Source organism: Bipolaris oryzae (assembly GCF_000523455.1).
Source record: "Bipolaris oryzae ATCC 44560 unplaced genomic scaffold scaffold_59, whole genome shotgun sequence".
Taxonomy (NCBI): Eukaryota; Fungi; Ascomycota; class Dothideomycetes; order Pleosporales; family Pleosporaceae; genus Bipolaris; species Bipolaris oryzae.
In genome coordinates, this window is record NW_006911335.1 from 1 (window position 1) to 16,548 (window position 16,548).

General features: G+C 48.6%; 5 protein-coding genes across 5 annotated transcripts; 2 read left to right on the plus strand and 3 right to left on the minus strand.

Moving 5' to 3' along the window:
- Nucleotides 1-598: 598 nt before the first annotated feature.
- On the minus strand, nucleotides 599-1,489 carry COCMIDRAFT_94464 (uncharacterized protein; the record flags this gene model as incomplete). Its single annotated transcript, XM_007689485.1, has 1 exon — nucleotides 599-1,489. One exon carries the CDS (start codon nucleotides 1,487-1,489, stop codon nucleotides 599-601), a length of 891 nt encoding a protein of 296 aa, XP_007687675.1.
- Nucleotides 1,490-2,231: 742 nt separating this feature from the next.
- On the minus strand, nucleotides 2,232-3,002 carry COCMIDRAFT_36481 (uncharacterized protein; the record flags this gene model as incomplete). Its single annotated transcript, XM_007689472.1, has 3 exons — nucleotides 2,232-2,461; nucleotides 2,528-2,885; nucleotides 2,946-3,002. 3 exons carry the CDS (start codon nucleotides 3,000-3,002, stop codon nucleotides 2,232-2,234), a joined length of 645 nt encoding a protein of 214 aa, XP_007687662.1.
- A 450-nt stretch (nucleotides 3,003-3,452) lies between these two features.
- COCMIDRAFT_5016 (uncharacterized protein) lies at nucleotides 3,453-10,922 on the plus strand (the record flags this gene model as incomplete). Its single annotated transcript, XM_007689461.1, has 5 exons — nucleotides 3,453-3,837; nucleotides 3,888-4,227; nucleotides 4,283-9,635; nucleotides 9,694-10,014; nucleotides 10,062-10,922. 5 exons carry the CDS (start codon nucleotides 3,453-3,455, stop codon nucleotides 10,920-10,922), a joined length of 7,260 nt encoding a protein of 2,419 aa, XP_007687651.1.
- A 531-nt stretch (nucleotides 10,923-11,453) lies between these two features.
- COCMIDRAFT_36483 (uncharacterized protein) lies at nucleotides 11,454-13,269 on the plus strand (the record flags this gene model as incomplete). The annotated part of the gene is made up of 2 exons (XM_007689473.1): nucleotides 11,454-11,843; nucleotides 11,902-13,269. The coding sequence occupies 2 exons, from the start codon at nucleotides 11,454-11,456 to the stop codon at nucleotides 13,267-13,269; spliced, it is 1,758 nt and encodes a 585-aa protein (XP_007687663.1).
- Nucleotides 13,270-13,983: 714 nt separating this feature from the next.
- COCMIDRAFT_26049 (uncharacterized protein) lies at nucleotides 13,984-16,472 on the minus strand (the record flags this gene model as incomplete). Its single annotated transcript, XM_007689468.1, has 5 exons — nucleotides 13,984-15,008; nucleotides 15,070-15,320; nucleotides 15,378-15,821; nucleotides 15,878-16,204; nucleotides 16,282-16,472. The coding sequence occupies 5 exons, from the start codon at nucleotides 16,470-16,472 to the stop codon at nucleotides 13,984-13,986; spliced, it is 2,238 nt and encodes a 745-aa protein (XP_007687658.1).
- Nucleotides 16,473-16,548: the final 76 nt, after the last annotated feature.

The following is a 16,548-nucleotide window of genomic DNA, read 5'->3' on the forward strand; positions in this document are numbered from 1 at the left end:
CACTAAGCCTATCTAGGTTAAACTACTACCTCTTGCCTTTAAAATGAGCTAGCGTAATTGGAAATAGATTTAATATTCAGCTAGTTATACTAGTTTAAAAACTAGAACTTTTAGGAACACTCTTTTTTCATGTCACCCCTCTGTAATTATAGTTTATTATACTAATATCTTACTATAATAATAGTTCACTATTCTACTATCTTCGTTATAACTATATTTTAGCCATCGTATCTAATAGGTATATTCTTATTAAGAGGTTTTTAGTAGTACTACTAATGTAGTATACTGTAACTATAAAGTTATATTATTTTTAATACCTAATTACGGTAGGTTGGGGTATAGCCTGCTATCCTTTTCTAACATAATTGATCTAATACGCTACATACCAAACAGATAGAAAAAAGTCAAATGAGATCAAAATTAAATTAGCTTCACAATCGTTAGAAGTAGGGTTCAGGTAGAACAAAGCTTATGAAATTGAATAACAAGAGCATCAACCCTGACATGCATTCTACTCCATGTCAGCTGCTGTGGTAACGTTCCTATAGCTATTGTTTTCTGGGTGAGATGAGATGTGACACACGATTGAGGTTTCGGGCTACAGCCATCGCTGAAACCATCGAACAGCTTGAGCCTGAGCTTCTTTCGCGCTTACAGCAGCGTCCTCGTCTCCTTCCTTCGCGCGTATTGCGAAACCATGCTGACTCCCAGGATAAACGACGATTTCATAATTAAACTCGTTTCCACCATCCCCAGGTCCAAAAGAAGATTTCAGAGTAGAACTCAGGTTTTCAATTTTGTCAGGTGTAAGGATGGGATCTTCCGAAGCAGCAGCCAACGAATATGGGACCTTAAACTTTTCGATGGCATCAACGACCATTTTTGGTACACTTAGGCGACTCGGATGAGCCGCGAAATGCGCATCGATAAGCCTATCCTGTGACCAAGTAGCCAGTGGTTCTGTGCATAGCAATGTTGATGGAAGACCCCCCCAACAAAATCCGCATACACCCAATTTCGCCCCATCTGGCAACTCGGCTTTGACTCTGCGAGCGAATTCCAACAGCTTTGGATATGTCTTGTATGCGCTAGAGCGCATCATGAAAGGAAGAACAATCGTCAGCAACCTAACGAACGCAGATCCTTTCCTGAAATATCCCCAAATATTGAACCCCTTTACAGGCTCTGAAACCGCATCCATAAGCTGCATCGCAATTGGATTCAAAGGGCCCCCATTGATGATGTCTGGTATAATGACCCGAAAGCCAGTTTCCTTAGCGTAGGCATCTGCTAGGAGCTGGTTGTTGATAAATTGCCAACCAAAAGCGTCCGGAAGGTAAATAATTGTAGACTCTGGTTTGTTGGCGATCGGTGTTGGAGGCAAAGCAACGTAACATGTAAGGCCGTGAACACCCAGCACCTGACCCTTGCCAGTCGACTGACCCAGATTTGCATGCGAACTTCCCCGAAAACAATCAGGGCATGACATGGTGTGCGACGGTATCAGTTACGCTTTGTAAAGATTTCCGCTTTTGAAGCTGAACTGTAAACTAGATGTATGGATCGTTGAGATGGGGGACTTTCGAGTCATTGGATCTTATGAGAATGGATGGCTGAGTTAGAGTACTTTTATTGCAAGCGGATAGGTTTCTCGGGACATTAAGACAGATCTACATTTCTTGATATGGTAGACGGCAAAACATCCCGGTACTACAAAAGCGCCGGTAAAATTTTAAAGTTAGCCGGTTAGTTCTACGTATGCTAGCCTCTGAGGCGTCCCACCCTACGAGCTCCACCAATCATCTGACCACGCACCAAAAGAGAACTTGAGGTTTTTCACGTAAACGCAGTGCTAAATTAACTTTTTTACAGTGAAAATTATACACAAACTGACAATATAACAAGAAGAAAAGCTGTTTAGTGAGCTTCCATGTAGCTTTACTGGCCCTAACCGTGGCATAGCTAGAGGAATAAGGATACATTCTGTTTCCTGCTCGTTGTCTAAGTTAACAAAAACATATCACCTTGCATTGAATGATTTGAATTGGTAGTGACGAAATCGATTAATTTGTATAACCTTGATACACTAAGGTTACGTCATAGACAATCTCTACTTGGCTTCTAGACTAAGATTGCACACGATTCCGCTTTTACAGTCTCTTCTAAGCTTCTCCAGTAATGTTGTCGTTCTCCGCTATTCTATGGCGCTCATCGGAAGGCTTTACAAGAGTTTAGTAGTGTCCACCCTTTGCCAAGAATTCACCAAGAGCAGCCATATCTGGCATGCCTCGTGGACCAGGCAGGAAGTTTGTATGCTCAGTTTCGGTAGAAGAGTTCGTCCAGACTTCGTTTTCCTTGAGCATGATCATGCTCTCAACAGCATCAATGTACGTGCGAACCTTTACAATTCGGCCATTGTGCCACTTTGTGACCCAAACGTTAATGATGTCGAAATCCCGGCCTTTTAAACGTGGATGTTAGCTACGGTATAACTAACAAGATAACAACTGCAACAGATTCAACTCACCATTGTTTGCTCGTCCCTGACCTCGTATCTCTTGTACGCTCCACTCTTCATTGCATCCTCCGTGGATAGTCAACAAAGTAAGTTTGAAAAGCTCAGGATAAACCTCTGTAATGCAGCTACCAAGCCTATAAAAGGCATTAACATAGAAGTGTTTGAAGTCGTGATAATGTCCTGAAAGCGCATGGTGACCGACGACTGTGAAATCAACATCTGGTGCTAGCATTGTCGAAAGATAGGTATAGTCGTCCGTGAAACGAGTGTACTGCTGATAAATGTAAGGCTGCGATGAATGCTTGCAATCCGTGCTCGGGTTGCCGAAGTAAAAGCCGTCGTCAACCAAGAGTTGGAAGGGTTGGTTCTTGGTGGTAGCCACTTCAGGTGTAAGAGGCCTCTGGTCGTTGCCGGACCTGTCCGTTACCAAAGCTGCAGCTTGAAAGGCAGAGAGAGTAGATAGAAATGCGAGTTTGAAAAACATGTTGCAAAGCTGGTGACTGGATGTCGATGAGGGCTGGATGATTGTGTCGATGGAATTGCGCTGATACATATATTTATCGTAATCTGGATTCACAAGTAAAGCCGGAATTCGTTCCTAGTCGAAGTATGATGAAAACCGAAGCCACTCACCGGGAAATTTTCCAGACGTCCGGAGTTATCCTTGAAACCCTTTTTGCCTATCGGCATGCTAACAACTACTCTGTGATTCGGAGATCTTCTAGAGACATCGAGGCAAGTGCAGCTCATGCAAAATGTCCCGGGAGTATTTACCCATGGAAATACTTCTAAAAAGCATATGTATGCATGAGTTCAGTCATTCCAAAGTGCGTTCAGCCAAAATTTCAGATCCATATATACATTGCTACTAAGAAGACTAGGATAGAACCTTCCCCATAATTCGGACTCAAACTTTTGCTGTTTCATCGCTAGAATGGCACCCTTTCTAAATGGAGACCTGAGCGCTAACAACGGCATCGATCACAATGACAAAGCAGATGGATCAATGCCCATAGCGATTGTGGGCATGTCGTTTCGAGGCCCTGGATCGGCGAATAACATTGAGACCCTCTTCAAAATGATTTGCGAGAAAAGAGAATCGCGAACAGCGATTCCGAAGTCCAGATGGAACAACAAGGCATTCTATCACCCCAACTTTCAACGTCATGGGTCCCACAATGTTGAATATGGGCATTTTTTTCAGGATGATATCTCTAAGTTTGACGCGCCGTTCTTCAATATGACAAGGGAAGAAGCTGCTGCACTCGATCCAGCACAACGACTGCTTCTAGAAACCACATACGAAGCATTGGAAAACGGTAAGAAGAATATAGCCATAAATACGGGGCGATATTAACTCATTTCATAGGTGGCATACCTTTGGAGAAGATTGTGGGAACGAAAACGTCTGTCTTCGTCGGCTCCTTCGCTACAGATTACACGGACCTCTTAACTCGAGATCCAGAATCTGTACCAATGTACCAGTGCACTAATAGTGGACAATCTCGCGCAATGGTTTCCAATAGGTTGTCCTACTTCTTCGACCTTCACGGCCCGAGTGTCACAGTTGATACAGCATGTTCAGGAAGTTTGGTAGCGCTACATTTGGCTTGCCAGAGTCTGCGGACAGGAGAGGCTAATTCAGCAATTGCTGCTGGTGTAAATGTGGTGTTGAACCACGAATTCATGACCACAATGAGCATGATGAAGTAAGTCCAGTTGAAAGTGTAGTTCCAGCATCAGTAAACATACTTACAAGGACAGATTTCTATCACCTGATGGCCGCTGCTATGCATTCGACGAGCGTGGGAACGGTTACGGACGCGGTGAAGGTGTAGGCACGGTTTTCCTCAAACCACTTGCGGACGCTTTGAAGGACGGTGATACGATCCGAGCTGTCATCCGAGGATCAGCTTCGAACCAGGATGGTAAAACATCTGGTATCACACTACCCAATCCTGTGGCCCAAGAAGCTCTGATCAGAGATGTGTATCATGCCGCTGACCTTGATCCACTTGACACTGGCATAGTGGAAGCGCACGGTACTGGCACCGCTGCTGGAGACCCTCTGGAATTGCGGGCCTTGACCAATTCGTTCTGTGGCACCAATCGTCCTGAAGACCGACCTCTCGTGATCGGATCTATCAAGTCCAACCTTGGTCATCTAGAAGGAGCAAGTGGCATTGCCGCTGTAGTCAAGGCGGTGCTAATGCTGGAACAAGAAGTCATATTGCCAAACCAGAATTTCGAAAAACCAAACCCAAGGATTCCCTTTGCGGATCGGAAACTCAGGGTTCCTACCGAAATGCAGCCGTGGGACTCGTCAGGACCACTACGCGTATCAATTAATAGTTTCGGATACGGTGGTTCCAATGCTCATGTTATTCTTGAGTCGACACGAACATACCTGAGTTCACGCGGACTTTCCAGCGCCCAAAAAGTGCCAACACATTTTCTACGTCACAGGTATGGAGTAGCAAATGCTAGTCCCAAGCTGGCTGGTGCGCTCATGTATGAAAATGGAGATCCACCCGTTGATTCTGTGTTGCCAAATCACAGTCGTCCGAAGCTTTTTACGCTTAGTGTCTTTGATGAGCCTACGGCTCAACAGCAAATTCAGACTTTGGTCAAACATCTTCAGGAGCGCGGCATGTCTCGACAAGCTGGATTCCTGGACGATCTCGCCTTCACTTTGAACGAAAGAAGAACAAACTTTATTTGGAGAGCTTCGGTAGTCGCAGCGTCTCTCAAGGAATTAATTGGCGCTTTATCTAGACCCACAAAGTTTTCGCGTTCTTTGAAAAGTCCTACATTGGGGTTCGTTTTTACCGGACAGGGAGCTCAATGGTGTGGGATGGCCAAAGAGCTTCTAGAGGTGTATCCAGTGTTCAAAACAACAATTCGCAGAATTGGAAAATACCTGCATTCAATTGGAGCACCTTTTAATGTTGAAGAGGAGATCACGATGGACCCAAAGGTATCTAAAATCAACAAAGCGTTGTACAGTCAACCAATGTGTTCTGCGATTCAGATAGCTTTGGTGGAACTGCTCGCCTCTTGGAACATCAGACCTACGTCAGTGACTGGTCATTCGAGTGGGGAGATAGCTTCGGCCTACGCAATAGGCGCGCTGAGTCTCGAAGATGCAATGACTGCTGCATATTACCGCGGCGTTTGTTCTACCAAGATGCAAGAAGAGCACAAAGCTAACGGGGCAATGATGGCAGCCGGACTATCCGAGGAAGACGCAACACGGTTTCTTGCTGAACTTAAGTCTGGTAAGGCTGTAGTGGCATGTTCAAACAGCCCCTCAAGCGTCACTATCTCTGGAGATGTATCCGCGGTTGGTGAACTGCAAAAGATCTTAGAGTCCAAAGGCATTTTTGCGCGGATGCTTGCTGTCGAGGTTGCTTATCATTCGCATCATATGGAGCTTGTCGCGGAAGAATATGCGAAAGCAATTGCGGGAATACGGATACGACAGGGTAACGGAGCAAAATTTTACTCGTCGGTGTACGGCCGTGAGGTCGGTACGGAAGAACTTGGTCCAAGCTACTGGGTGAAGAATTTGCTCTGCCAAGTAAAGTTTACGGATGCAATTCGTCAACTATGCTTAGCTCCTGCTATCCAAAGTAAAAGACGACAAGTCAAGAGACATGGCGTAGACGTCTTGGTGGAGATTGGGCCTCATTCAGCTCTCGCTGGGCCTATCAAAGAGACAATCCAGAGCGATCCAAAACTGAAAGCTGCAGACATCACGTACACTTCAGCCCTAGTTAGAAAGATGGATGCTGTACGAACTGTCCTCGATTTAGCTGGGAAACTGTCAGCGATAGGGTATCAGGTCAATTTTTCGGCGATGAATCGGCCCACGGCAGATCACAGCGCCAGTGTCTTGGTTGACCTGCCGTCTTACACTTGGAATCACTCCACATCATACTGGGCCGAGCCGCGGCGCAGCAAAGCATTTCGGAACAGAACCTTCCCAAGGGTGGACATACTGGGAGTGCGCGATGAGAACTCAGATCCATTGCAGTTGAGCTGGCGCAACCATCTTCGCACTTCGGAGATACCGTGGCTCTTGCAACACAAGATTCAGTCCAGCGTAGTCTTTCCAGCAGCAGGTTTCATTGCTATGGCTATCGAGGCGGCTGCTCAGCGGTCAAAGGAAAGACTCAACAAGCAAGTTTCCGGCTACCAGCTTCGTGAAGTCAACATTGGAACTGCGCTTCTTTTGCCTGAGCAAGAATCCGTGGAGACGATACTAACCTTGAAGCCGATTCGAGATAGTTCCAAACGGCATTCCAATACCTGGAGCGAGTTTCACATATATTCAGTAACGAATGATAACCACTGGACGGAACATTGTCACGGACTCATTTCTGTGCAGCACCAAAGACAGCAAGATAGTAGCGGAGGAACTCGCCTCATTACTCAATCGTCAACAGTGGACGAGTTCAGAACCACCCTTCCAATGCCCGAGTTTTACGAGCATCTCTCTAGTATTGGCCTTGACTATGGCGAGGTTTTCCAAAATCTGGTTGAGGCTCACTCTTGTCCAGATAAGCTGACTGGAGTTTTGCAGCTGCCTGCAACAACGAGCACCATGCCTTTGGATCAAGAACACACTTATGTGATACACCCTGCTACTCTAGACGCTATACTACATACAGTATTTGGTGCACTGTCTGCGGACACATGGCTCCAGGACCCTGCTATCCCGGTTTTCGTGTCGAGCTTGTTCATCTCCGCGGATATGCCTTTTCAGGCCGGTCATCTTCTAAAGGCAAATGCAACTATCTCAACACGAGACAACCAAACGATGAAAACAAATATCCTAGTAACAAATGATAACAATAATACGCCAGTTGTGCAATTTTCTGAGCTAGATTGGAGGTTTCTCCCAACACCCATCGAACAAGAGGATGTAGTTGACAGCCACCACGTCGCCTACACGCTCGATTGGGCAGCGGACGTAGAATTCCTAGAGTTTCAGGATGCTCAGCAAATATCTCACTCTGCTGCAGACTACATACACCTACTAGGTTTTAAGAATCCCGAAATTTCTGTTTTGGATATCTCTGCATCAAGCAGCACCACACTTTCTTTCTTAAAGGCGTTAGAGATCGGAAATAGCGCTGCCAAACAAAGATGCAGGGCCTACACAGTAGCAAATGCTCAAAAAACCAAAACTGTCCTCGTCAGCGATACGCCAAATCTCGCTTACGACCTAGTCACTAAGAAATCGCTAGATTTAGAGATTGGTCCCCAGAAGCCAGATTTTGAGTTAGAATCATTTGACGTCATCATTGTATCAGCTTCATTGGTACCCTCTAGCAGCCCAGATAAAGCTCTAGATCATATCAAAAGTTTACTAAGGCCGGGTGGTAGGCTTATTGTGCTTCATGAGGGTGCAATGGACCAAGATCCAATCCTCTTAGAATGGAAAATATCCTTACAGCAAACTGGGTTTACCAATCACAAGCTCACAGAGCTAGACTATTTAGGTGAAAGGGTAGACCAAGGTTCGCTCTTCGTAGCTTACCCAAGCCAAGAATTGCACCCCGCTGCCCCCGAGATCATAGTCATGGCCGAAGACCACAATCAAGCTATTGATACGGGTTATCTAGCTAGCCTCCTAGGCTTAGATCCTGGAAAAGTTGAGCGAGGTACCATACACGATGTCGCGCCTGCCGAGAAAATACGCATTGTGTGGGATCCTGCTGGAGAACTGCTAAGCAGTCCTTCAATTGAGCAGTTCGAGGCTGTCAAGCGGATCTTTACTCAGAGCGATAAGTTACTCTGGGTGACTTCAGGTAGGGGTCAAGGTTCTCGCCGTCCAGAATCCAGCATGATCGCCGGGCTAGCTAGGACAGCAAGGACCGAGAATGGCGCAGCAAGGCTGGTTACTTTGGACCTTGACGATGAAGACAAGTTGTCGCAGAAAGATACCGTGAACATTATATCCGCTGTTGTCAAACGTTCGTTCTTAGGAAATGAACAGCAGGATATGGCTGAGAGCGAGTATGTTGAGAGGAAAGGCATCGTCACCATTCCTCGGCTCTCGGTGGACGACACCTTGAATCAGGCCCTTGATTCATATCTCAATTCCATGGCAAAAGAGATCCAACTACTACATCACAAGGGCATCACCTTTTGTCTTCGTGATCGACCTCATGCTCAAGAACCATTTTCTTTCCAGGAGATCACCGTTGACGAAGAATTGAAAGAGAATGAGATTCAGGTCGAGGTCAAGGCGATGACGCTGGTCTCTGGAAACAGCGTGGATATCTTCACCCAAGACATTAGCGGAGTCGTTGTAAAGGTCGGCGGCCAGGTATTGCACTTATCGCCAGGTGACCGTGTCTTCGGTGCCGTATCGAACCGCGTCTCAAATTCATACAAAGGAAGAGCCAGCTCTTTCCGGAAGATACCAGACGGAGTCCCTTTTGAAATTGCAGTCTCATATCCTACTGCTTACAGTACAGCATATCACTCCATTCACCGTCTTGCCAATCTTTCCAAGACCGACAAAGTTTTTGTCTCATCAGCTGTGACGCCTATTGGTCGAGCCTTGATAGACCTCTGTAGCAGAAATGGTGCTAAAGTATACGTTGGCGTGAGCAATGACAAGGAGGCTCTCTTCATGGAATCCACCCTCCATCTCCCCAAGGATCAAATTGTTTACAACAATGAACAGCACTCCGTTGCAGCCTTGGTTGCAAATACGGAAGGCCACGGAATGGACGTGATATTCAACACGCTTTCAGGAGAAATTCTGCAAACGTGTTGGAACTGCATAGCGCCGTACGGTCGATTCATCGAGCTCGGTACTCAGGACCTCATCGAAAACTCACGCTTGGAGATGGCCAACTTTAGGAGGAACACGAGTTTTAGTGCGCTGGACTTTTCTCGCCTCCAGCAAGAAAGACTGGCCTTGGCGGACGAAATATGGGGCCAGACTCTGGAACTGATCTCGAACGATTCATTTAGCAGTGCTGTGCCCAACCTACAGCTATTTAACAGCGAGGGTATAACCCAAGCATTTGAGCGCTTAATGGATGAAGAGAATACCGACCATGTGGTTCTTACTTTCAATCCTAGTGACCGAGTCAAGGTTAGTGCGCATCGATGTGAAACTGCTTTTTCCTCTCTGAAGCTTACATCCTTATCAGGTCCTCCCTACCACTACCGAAGATCAATTATTCCATGCTGATGCATCTTATCTACTTGTTGGCGGACTAGGTGGCATAGGACGGGCAACGGCGTCGTGGATGGTTGAACATGGGGCTAAGAATCTAATCTTTGCCAACCGAAGCGGTATGTCCAAACAGGAAGCTAAAGATACAGTCCATGCTCTGAAGTCTATGGGCGCTCGAGTCCATGTTCAAAAATGCGATGTCAGCAACACTGATAGTGTTCGCAAACTGGTTGACGAGTGTGCGAATCAAATGCCACCAATTCGTGGTGTGATTCAAGGTGCAATGGTTCTACGGGTAGGTTTTCCTCTATCATCCCGACTACTCGTACTAAATCAAGACAGGATATGCTTCTAGAGAAACTGACTTTGGACGATTGGAACGCTGTTGTTCGCCCCAAAGTACATGGAACGTGGAATCTACACAACCATCTGCCAAAAGACATGGATTTCTTTGTCATGCTCTCCTCCATCAGCGGTATCATCGGGAACACTACCCAAGCTGCCTATGCCGCCGGGAACACTTTTTTGGATGCATTTTCCGGATTCCGCAATGCCCAAGGGCTCCCTGCTGTCACCTTGGACTTGGGCGCGATCTCAGGCGTCGGATACCTCGCTTCGGAAGAAAACAAAGAATTATCCAAGTCCATGCAAGATCAAGGCTTCAGCATGACGGACGAAAAGCTACTCCTCGCGCTCATACGATCCGCAATTGTACAACCTTTCGGGCAAGAAGGCAAAACGCAGACGATAACCGGATTAGGCACTTGGAGAAGCGGCCGCTCCTTATCTGCCTTGGAAACTTCGATGTTTTCACATTTCCGTCGGCATTCACAGGAAGCCGAAGTCGTCGCGGAGAAAGAGCAAACCTCAAACGGAAAGATATCCGTCAAGGACGCTCTACGCTCTTCAGAGTCGGTAGATGATGCAGCCGGTGTCATCTGTAATGGGCTACTTGGGTACCTAGCAAGCAGATCCGGCGTATCTGTGGAGAACTTCAGTTCCGAAATGTCTCTTACGGAATGTGGTGTAGATTCCATTGTCGCAGTAGATGTGCGAAACTGGATTGCACGTGAGTTGGAAAGTTCCATACCACTTTTGGAGTTACTGGCAAATCACTCTTTGTCACAGCTCAGCGTGGATATTGCTTCACGCTCGAAATTAGTGCCGGTTGAGGTCAAATCACGCGGAGCCACGGCTACATAGTAAACTTTTAGAAGTAGTATAAAAAGTAATTCCTTCATCATATAGTAGAGAATCATATCCACGTACATAACATTGATCAAATTCCTTCGTCTCATTGAACTGTGCAGTAATATTAGTTTCCGCTTTTGGAAAGTTTTCTTAGTTAATTTCTATCACAAGCTATTATGACATTCTCAAACACTGGAATCATTTCCAGCAATTGGAAAATTGGCAAACACTACTCGATAGAAAAAACACTATTTCCGTCGGTCACTAAAGACCGCGGTTCCTAAAGTCCACAGTAAACTCCGTGAGCCGACAAGTCCAGCATCGGTGTTTGCCTCCTCGGCTCACTCAGCCGAAATGTGGCACTCTCAGCCGATCTCGCTTCCGACACTACAACGCGAACAAGAGCCACATCATGATCTTTTTGTCCGCCAAGCTCGACATCGAGATGATACTTGAATGCCTAAATGGCGCCGCTCCAGACGCGAATTGTAGCGCCTTGGAGAAACAAGTGCAAGCAAGCTCGATTCGACACGCGTAGCTACTATGGCACACCCACCAGACACAGTGCGACCGGACAGTGAGCCGGCAGTATCGAGAAGAGCAAGCACCGACTCAGCAACCACAAACACCAAGACCGAACCTACATCACTACCAAATCATGACCTTGAAGACAAACGCTCAAACACCGAAGATGAAGGTCAACCACCAAGACACGTCGAAGCGACGGTGAACACAGTGTCAAAAGTCGAGACTCAGAGCAAACCATTCTCGATCTTTACCCATCACCAAAAGCTCGGCATCGTTATGGCAGCTGCTACTGCAGCCTTCTTCTCGCCATTGACAGCTTCAGTCTACCTGCCAGCACTGCCTGTTATCGCCAAAGAGTTCGGTGTCTCGTATTCCTCTATCAACCTGACGGTTACAACGTACATGGTGAGTTTACCTACTATGCTCTAGATACATAATCTCCTGCTAACCAATAGACAAAAAGATATTCCAAGGCATCACACCAATGTTCGTGGGGGCCTATGCCGACTCAGCAGGGCGGCGACCAGCCTACATGTTCTGCTTCGTCGTGTACATGGCAGCCAATATCGGGTGCGCACTCGCGCCCAACTACCCAGCGCTACTCGTCCTGCGCATGCTGCAATCCGCAGGCTCCAGTACGACTGTGGCTTTGGCGCAGGGCGTCGTGTCCGACATCATCACGTCTGCCGAGCGTGGCAGATACGTGAGCTACATGTCAACGCCAGTCTTGCTGGGGCCCTCGCTGGGCCCCGTTCTGGGCGGCACGCTCGCACAGTATCTTGGGTGGCGGTGGATTTTCTGGATCCTAACCATCATGTGCGGGACGTTGACTGTGGTCTTCATAATGTGGATGCCCGAGACATGTCGCGGGATCGTGGGTGACGGGTCTGTTCGGCCCAAGCATATTGTCCACAGGTCACTTTGGCAGGTCGGCAAGGACGTGCTGGCGACGAGATCAAGTCGCAAACAACAGACCCAAAGTAATGGACAGGACGAAGAGCAATCGGTTGCCGAACCATCGCCTCCCGGGCACCAAGCCGTCACCAAGCACAAATTCAAGGCCTTGCACGCTCTGATGCTGCTCCTACGGCCCAACATGGCCTTCTTGCTACTCTACAGCAGCCTCATTTTCGCCAACTTCTACTGCATCATGACTTCGATCCCCGCCCAGTTCACCTCAATCTACCACCTGACTGACCTCCAGACCGGGCTCATCTACCTCCCGCTCGGCTTAGGCACGATAGTGGGCTCACAGGTTGCTGGGCGCAGTCTGGACTGGAACTTCAGGCGACACTGCAATCTGCTCGGCCTCCCCTATGAGCGCAAGAGGCAACAGGACCTCTCTTCGTTTCCTATCGAGCGCGCGCGTCTCGAGGTTGGCGTTCCTGCCCTTATCTTGGGTACCTGTGTGGTCCTGGTCTGGGGCTGGGTTCTCCATGCTCGGACGCACCTCGCCGTTCCTTGCGTGATGCTGTTTCTCGCAGGTGTAGGACTAACGGGGTTCAGCAACGTCGTCAGCACACTCATTGTGGACATGAACCCCACGGCTGCGAGCGCGGCGACTGCGAGTAACAACTTCACGCGCTGCCTTGTGGGTGCTGGTGCGAGTGCCGCGATTCAGCCCATGATTGACGGGGTGGGCAGTGGATGGGCTTTTACAATCCTCGCAGGGATTAGTACGGTTGCGTCTCCACTTACTCTTTATACGTTGTTGAAGAAAGGCATGGGGTGGCGGAAGGAGCGGGAGGAGAAGAGGAAGCAGCAGGCTGAGGTTTTGGAAAAGACCAGAAGGGAGGATGCTGTCCAGCAAAGCGAAGAGAAAACTTCCTGAATAACCATGCACAGAGACTGAACCAACATCTGTATTTAATCTTGAGCATAAATCATTAGCTAAAGCGCCGGTACATATACTAGATCGAAGAAACAGTCAGATTCACATCCAAGCCTATCATCTCTGCCACCTACTTGATCGACATCAAGTTTTGTGCTGTCGTGGCTCTGCCTATTATTCTCATTGTTTTGCCCAACCACTTAGATAAGTTGCATGATTTCCCGCAACACACTCCTTGGATACCGGTGCGATATATCGCAATCCCCTACAATAAGCTGATACTTCGCCAAGGCTCGGATAAGCTTCCGCACGCTTTGGTTGGCATACAGTATCCCAGCTCCCAAGTCCAACAAACTTTAATGCGGGCCGACCCGTCTTACAATACCCAGGCTGCTGACTGAAGGTTTGACCCGCCCCACCTTTCTGCCATGGCTAGTCAGATATACAAAGGTGAGCATCGCAACATCAACGATCCAGCAATCTAACTTGAGACTCGAACATCTCGGAGGCATATTGGGATCCGACAGACATGTCGATGTCGCGGCTGTGATAAGAACTCATCCGTGATAAGTATTCTAAAGTCACAAAATCTATCTCGGAAGTCACACCCATGAATGACATGGCTGTGTGCATCTCTGATGGCGAGTTCTTCGGCGACGCTATACCGTTAGACTTTGGCGAATGGTTAGATTCACCGCTCTTAAAGAAGTCGGCTTACGGATCCTGAACATCGAAACCCCAGATGAAGTCGTCGAGAAATCCCCAGTCGGTCTCAAGCATAGAGTCCGTACTCATGGTCCCTGTAGAAGAGAGAGAAAGCTCAGTCTCGGCTGGCGGCACTATCGGGCCACCAATATTCACTGGCATACCGGTCTGGTGCTGTTGTTGTGACTGGAAATGCTGCTGGTCCTGCTGGGCCGCTTGAAACCTGGTAGGACCACCATCAGGACCACTCGTTTCGGTAGAGCTCGCCGATGGCGTCTGCTGCTGGTGTTGCGTGTGACTAACAGTCTCACCTATACCGACATGCATTCCAAGACTCTGCGTCTGAGGCTGTGGCTTATACGGTCCCATATGCACGGGGCCGTGCTTGCTTTTCCAGCGTATCATAAAATCCCACCCTAAGGCTGCTACCATGCGCTGGCGAAACATCTCAACTAGTACAGGCTCATAGTCTGGACTAGCTACAGACGAGGCAGCTTGGTCGCTACTGTCGTGGTTCTCATTGTCATTACCTATTGCTGAATTGAAAGGGTTTACAGCGGCGGCAGCGGCGGCGAGGTACGGTGCGCTTGTTGCATCCCAAAGCTCGACGCACCGTGCGAGTCTCCATGCCAGATCCCCTTCAACAGCTGAGATGCGGCGTGAGATTGTGACTGTGTGAGTGGATAGTTTAGCCGCTTCTTCGGGGACGACGATATGCAGGTATCTCAGAGGCAGGTCGGAGCGAATGACACGGAAAATGACGGCGATGGCATGCGCAATGGGGCGAATAGTGTAGTGCGGGAGGTAGTGCAGGAGATTTGTCGTCTCGTCGAGGTCCATTGCTCTAGTGATGACGGTTGACGCTGTAGTGTAGCATCGGAGAACGTCAGCTTCAATGGAGGGAGAAAGGTTATCTCGACCGCTGACTGAGCCAACGGCGGTGGATGATCGACTGTTTTGGATGGGTATTGGGAGAAAATAGTACATCTGGACCTCGAGGAGAACAAATAGGGTGTGCAGGGATAATACTGGATCTGCATGCCGTAAGTAACCAACTACATAGAACGTCAAAAGGACAAAAAAAGGATGGCTTACCCGTGTGTTTGGTGATGATTCGTGCTCGAGCTGCGACCCATTCATCCTCGAACATTCGGACTAACTCACGTGGTACTCCGTTGGACTCTTCAAGAGAAGAGCCTAGCGTCTTGTTGACTCGGTCCATAAAGATCTGACATTCGAGCTGTACGCGAAAGCTGACGGGGAGAAGGCGACCTTCGTCATGGGTCATGTTCAACGTGGCCTTGTTCATTGGAGCGGTGCATGGGAGGCCAAGGTTGGTTGATAGCCTGCCAAGGTTTGATCAGCTAAAAGAGTCTTATCGGCAACGCAGACTTGGAATGTACCTTCTATTTACAATACTAGACGCCGCCCATGTAACGGCAGCTTCGGTATCAGATGAAATGGTACCGAGAGTGACATGGTTGTACTCCGGGTGCCTGCCGGAAGCTGTGTGGAAGCCGAGCAGCAGGCACGAGCTGATGGAAATGCCACTCAACCAGTAGGCCGGATCATTGATGAAACGGACACCCGGGTACAAGCCCCAAGCGGCGACGAGGAGTATGGCGTGAAGTTGAGCGAGAGGCTGAGGCACCTTGGGGACAGCGGCATCAGTCTCGTGCTTGACGTACTCTGTGAGTAGGCGGATCGTGGCAGAGTTGGTGTGTGTAGGCCGACGGCGGCAAGAAACGAGGACAATGACCCAGAAAAGAAAAGGGCTTGTCTCGTAACACTTGTTTGGGTCACGTGGGCTGGGGATGGGGAAGTGGGGGTGGAAATGGCGAAAGTAGCTGCATGGCATCATTAGTCGTGTTCACAGCAACGCAACATAATGAGACACGCATACATGTTGAAATACTCATCAATATCTGGCCCCGCGAAGGGCTGTGAGTCGAGCGCCCTGTGCAGGCTGGACACTGCCGCATGGTTGACTTGTGCATTGTCGTCAATGACAACAACGGCGTTGTCACCACGACGACTATTGTGCTCTGATGTAGCGGCAGACAAAGCCGGTGAAACACTGGACGACGAAGCCTCGTTACCGCCCTGCACTCTCGGTGACCAGGTGCTCGGGCTTGATGGTGTCTGGAGTGCTGGCTGTCTACTGTTGCTGTCTACCACCACCACCGTCTCCCTGATGGCCTGCACCTCACGGGCAAGCTGGTCAAGTTGGCTGTCGAAGTGCCATGTCAGTTAATGATACCACGCCTAGCATGGACAAAGTACCCTTGAGACAAGAAAGAAACTAACCTCTTGCGTGTGACGCGGCGGCATGTGGGATTGACGACACATGAAAGGTTGAGCTTGGTGCAGCGCTGGCATGGCCGACCGGCGACGGAACTGGGGTTGCAGCGCACCTTGGAGGTACGACAGTGGGTGCAGGCCGCATTGCGCGACATACGCGTACTCCGGCCGGGCGAACTGCTTGCGCCCTCTGCCATGGCCGCCGCTGTCATTCACTGAGTCGGGGCTGGAAATCAGTATGCGCGCGCATATGGGTGTGTTTACAAGAGGTGT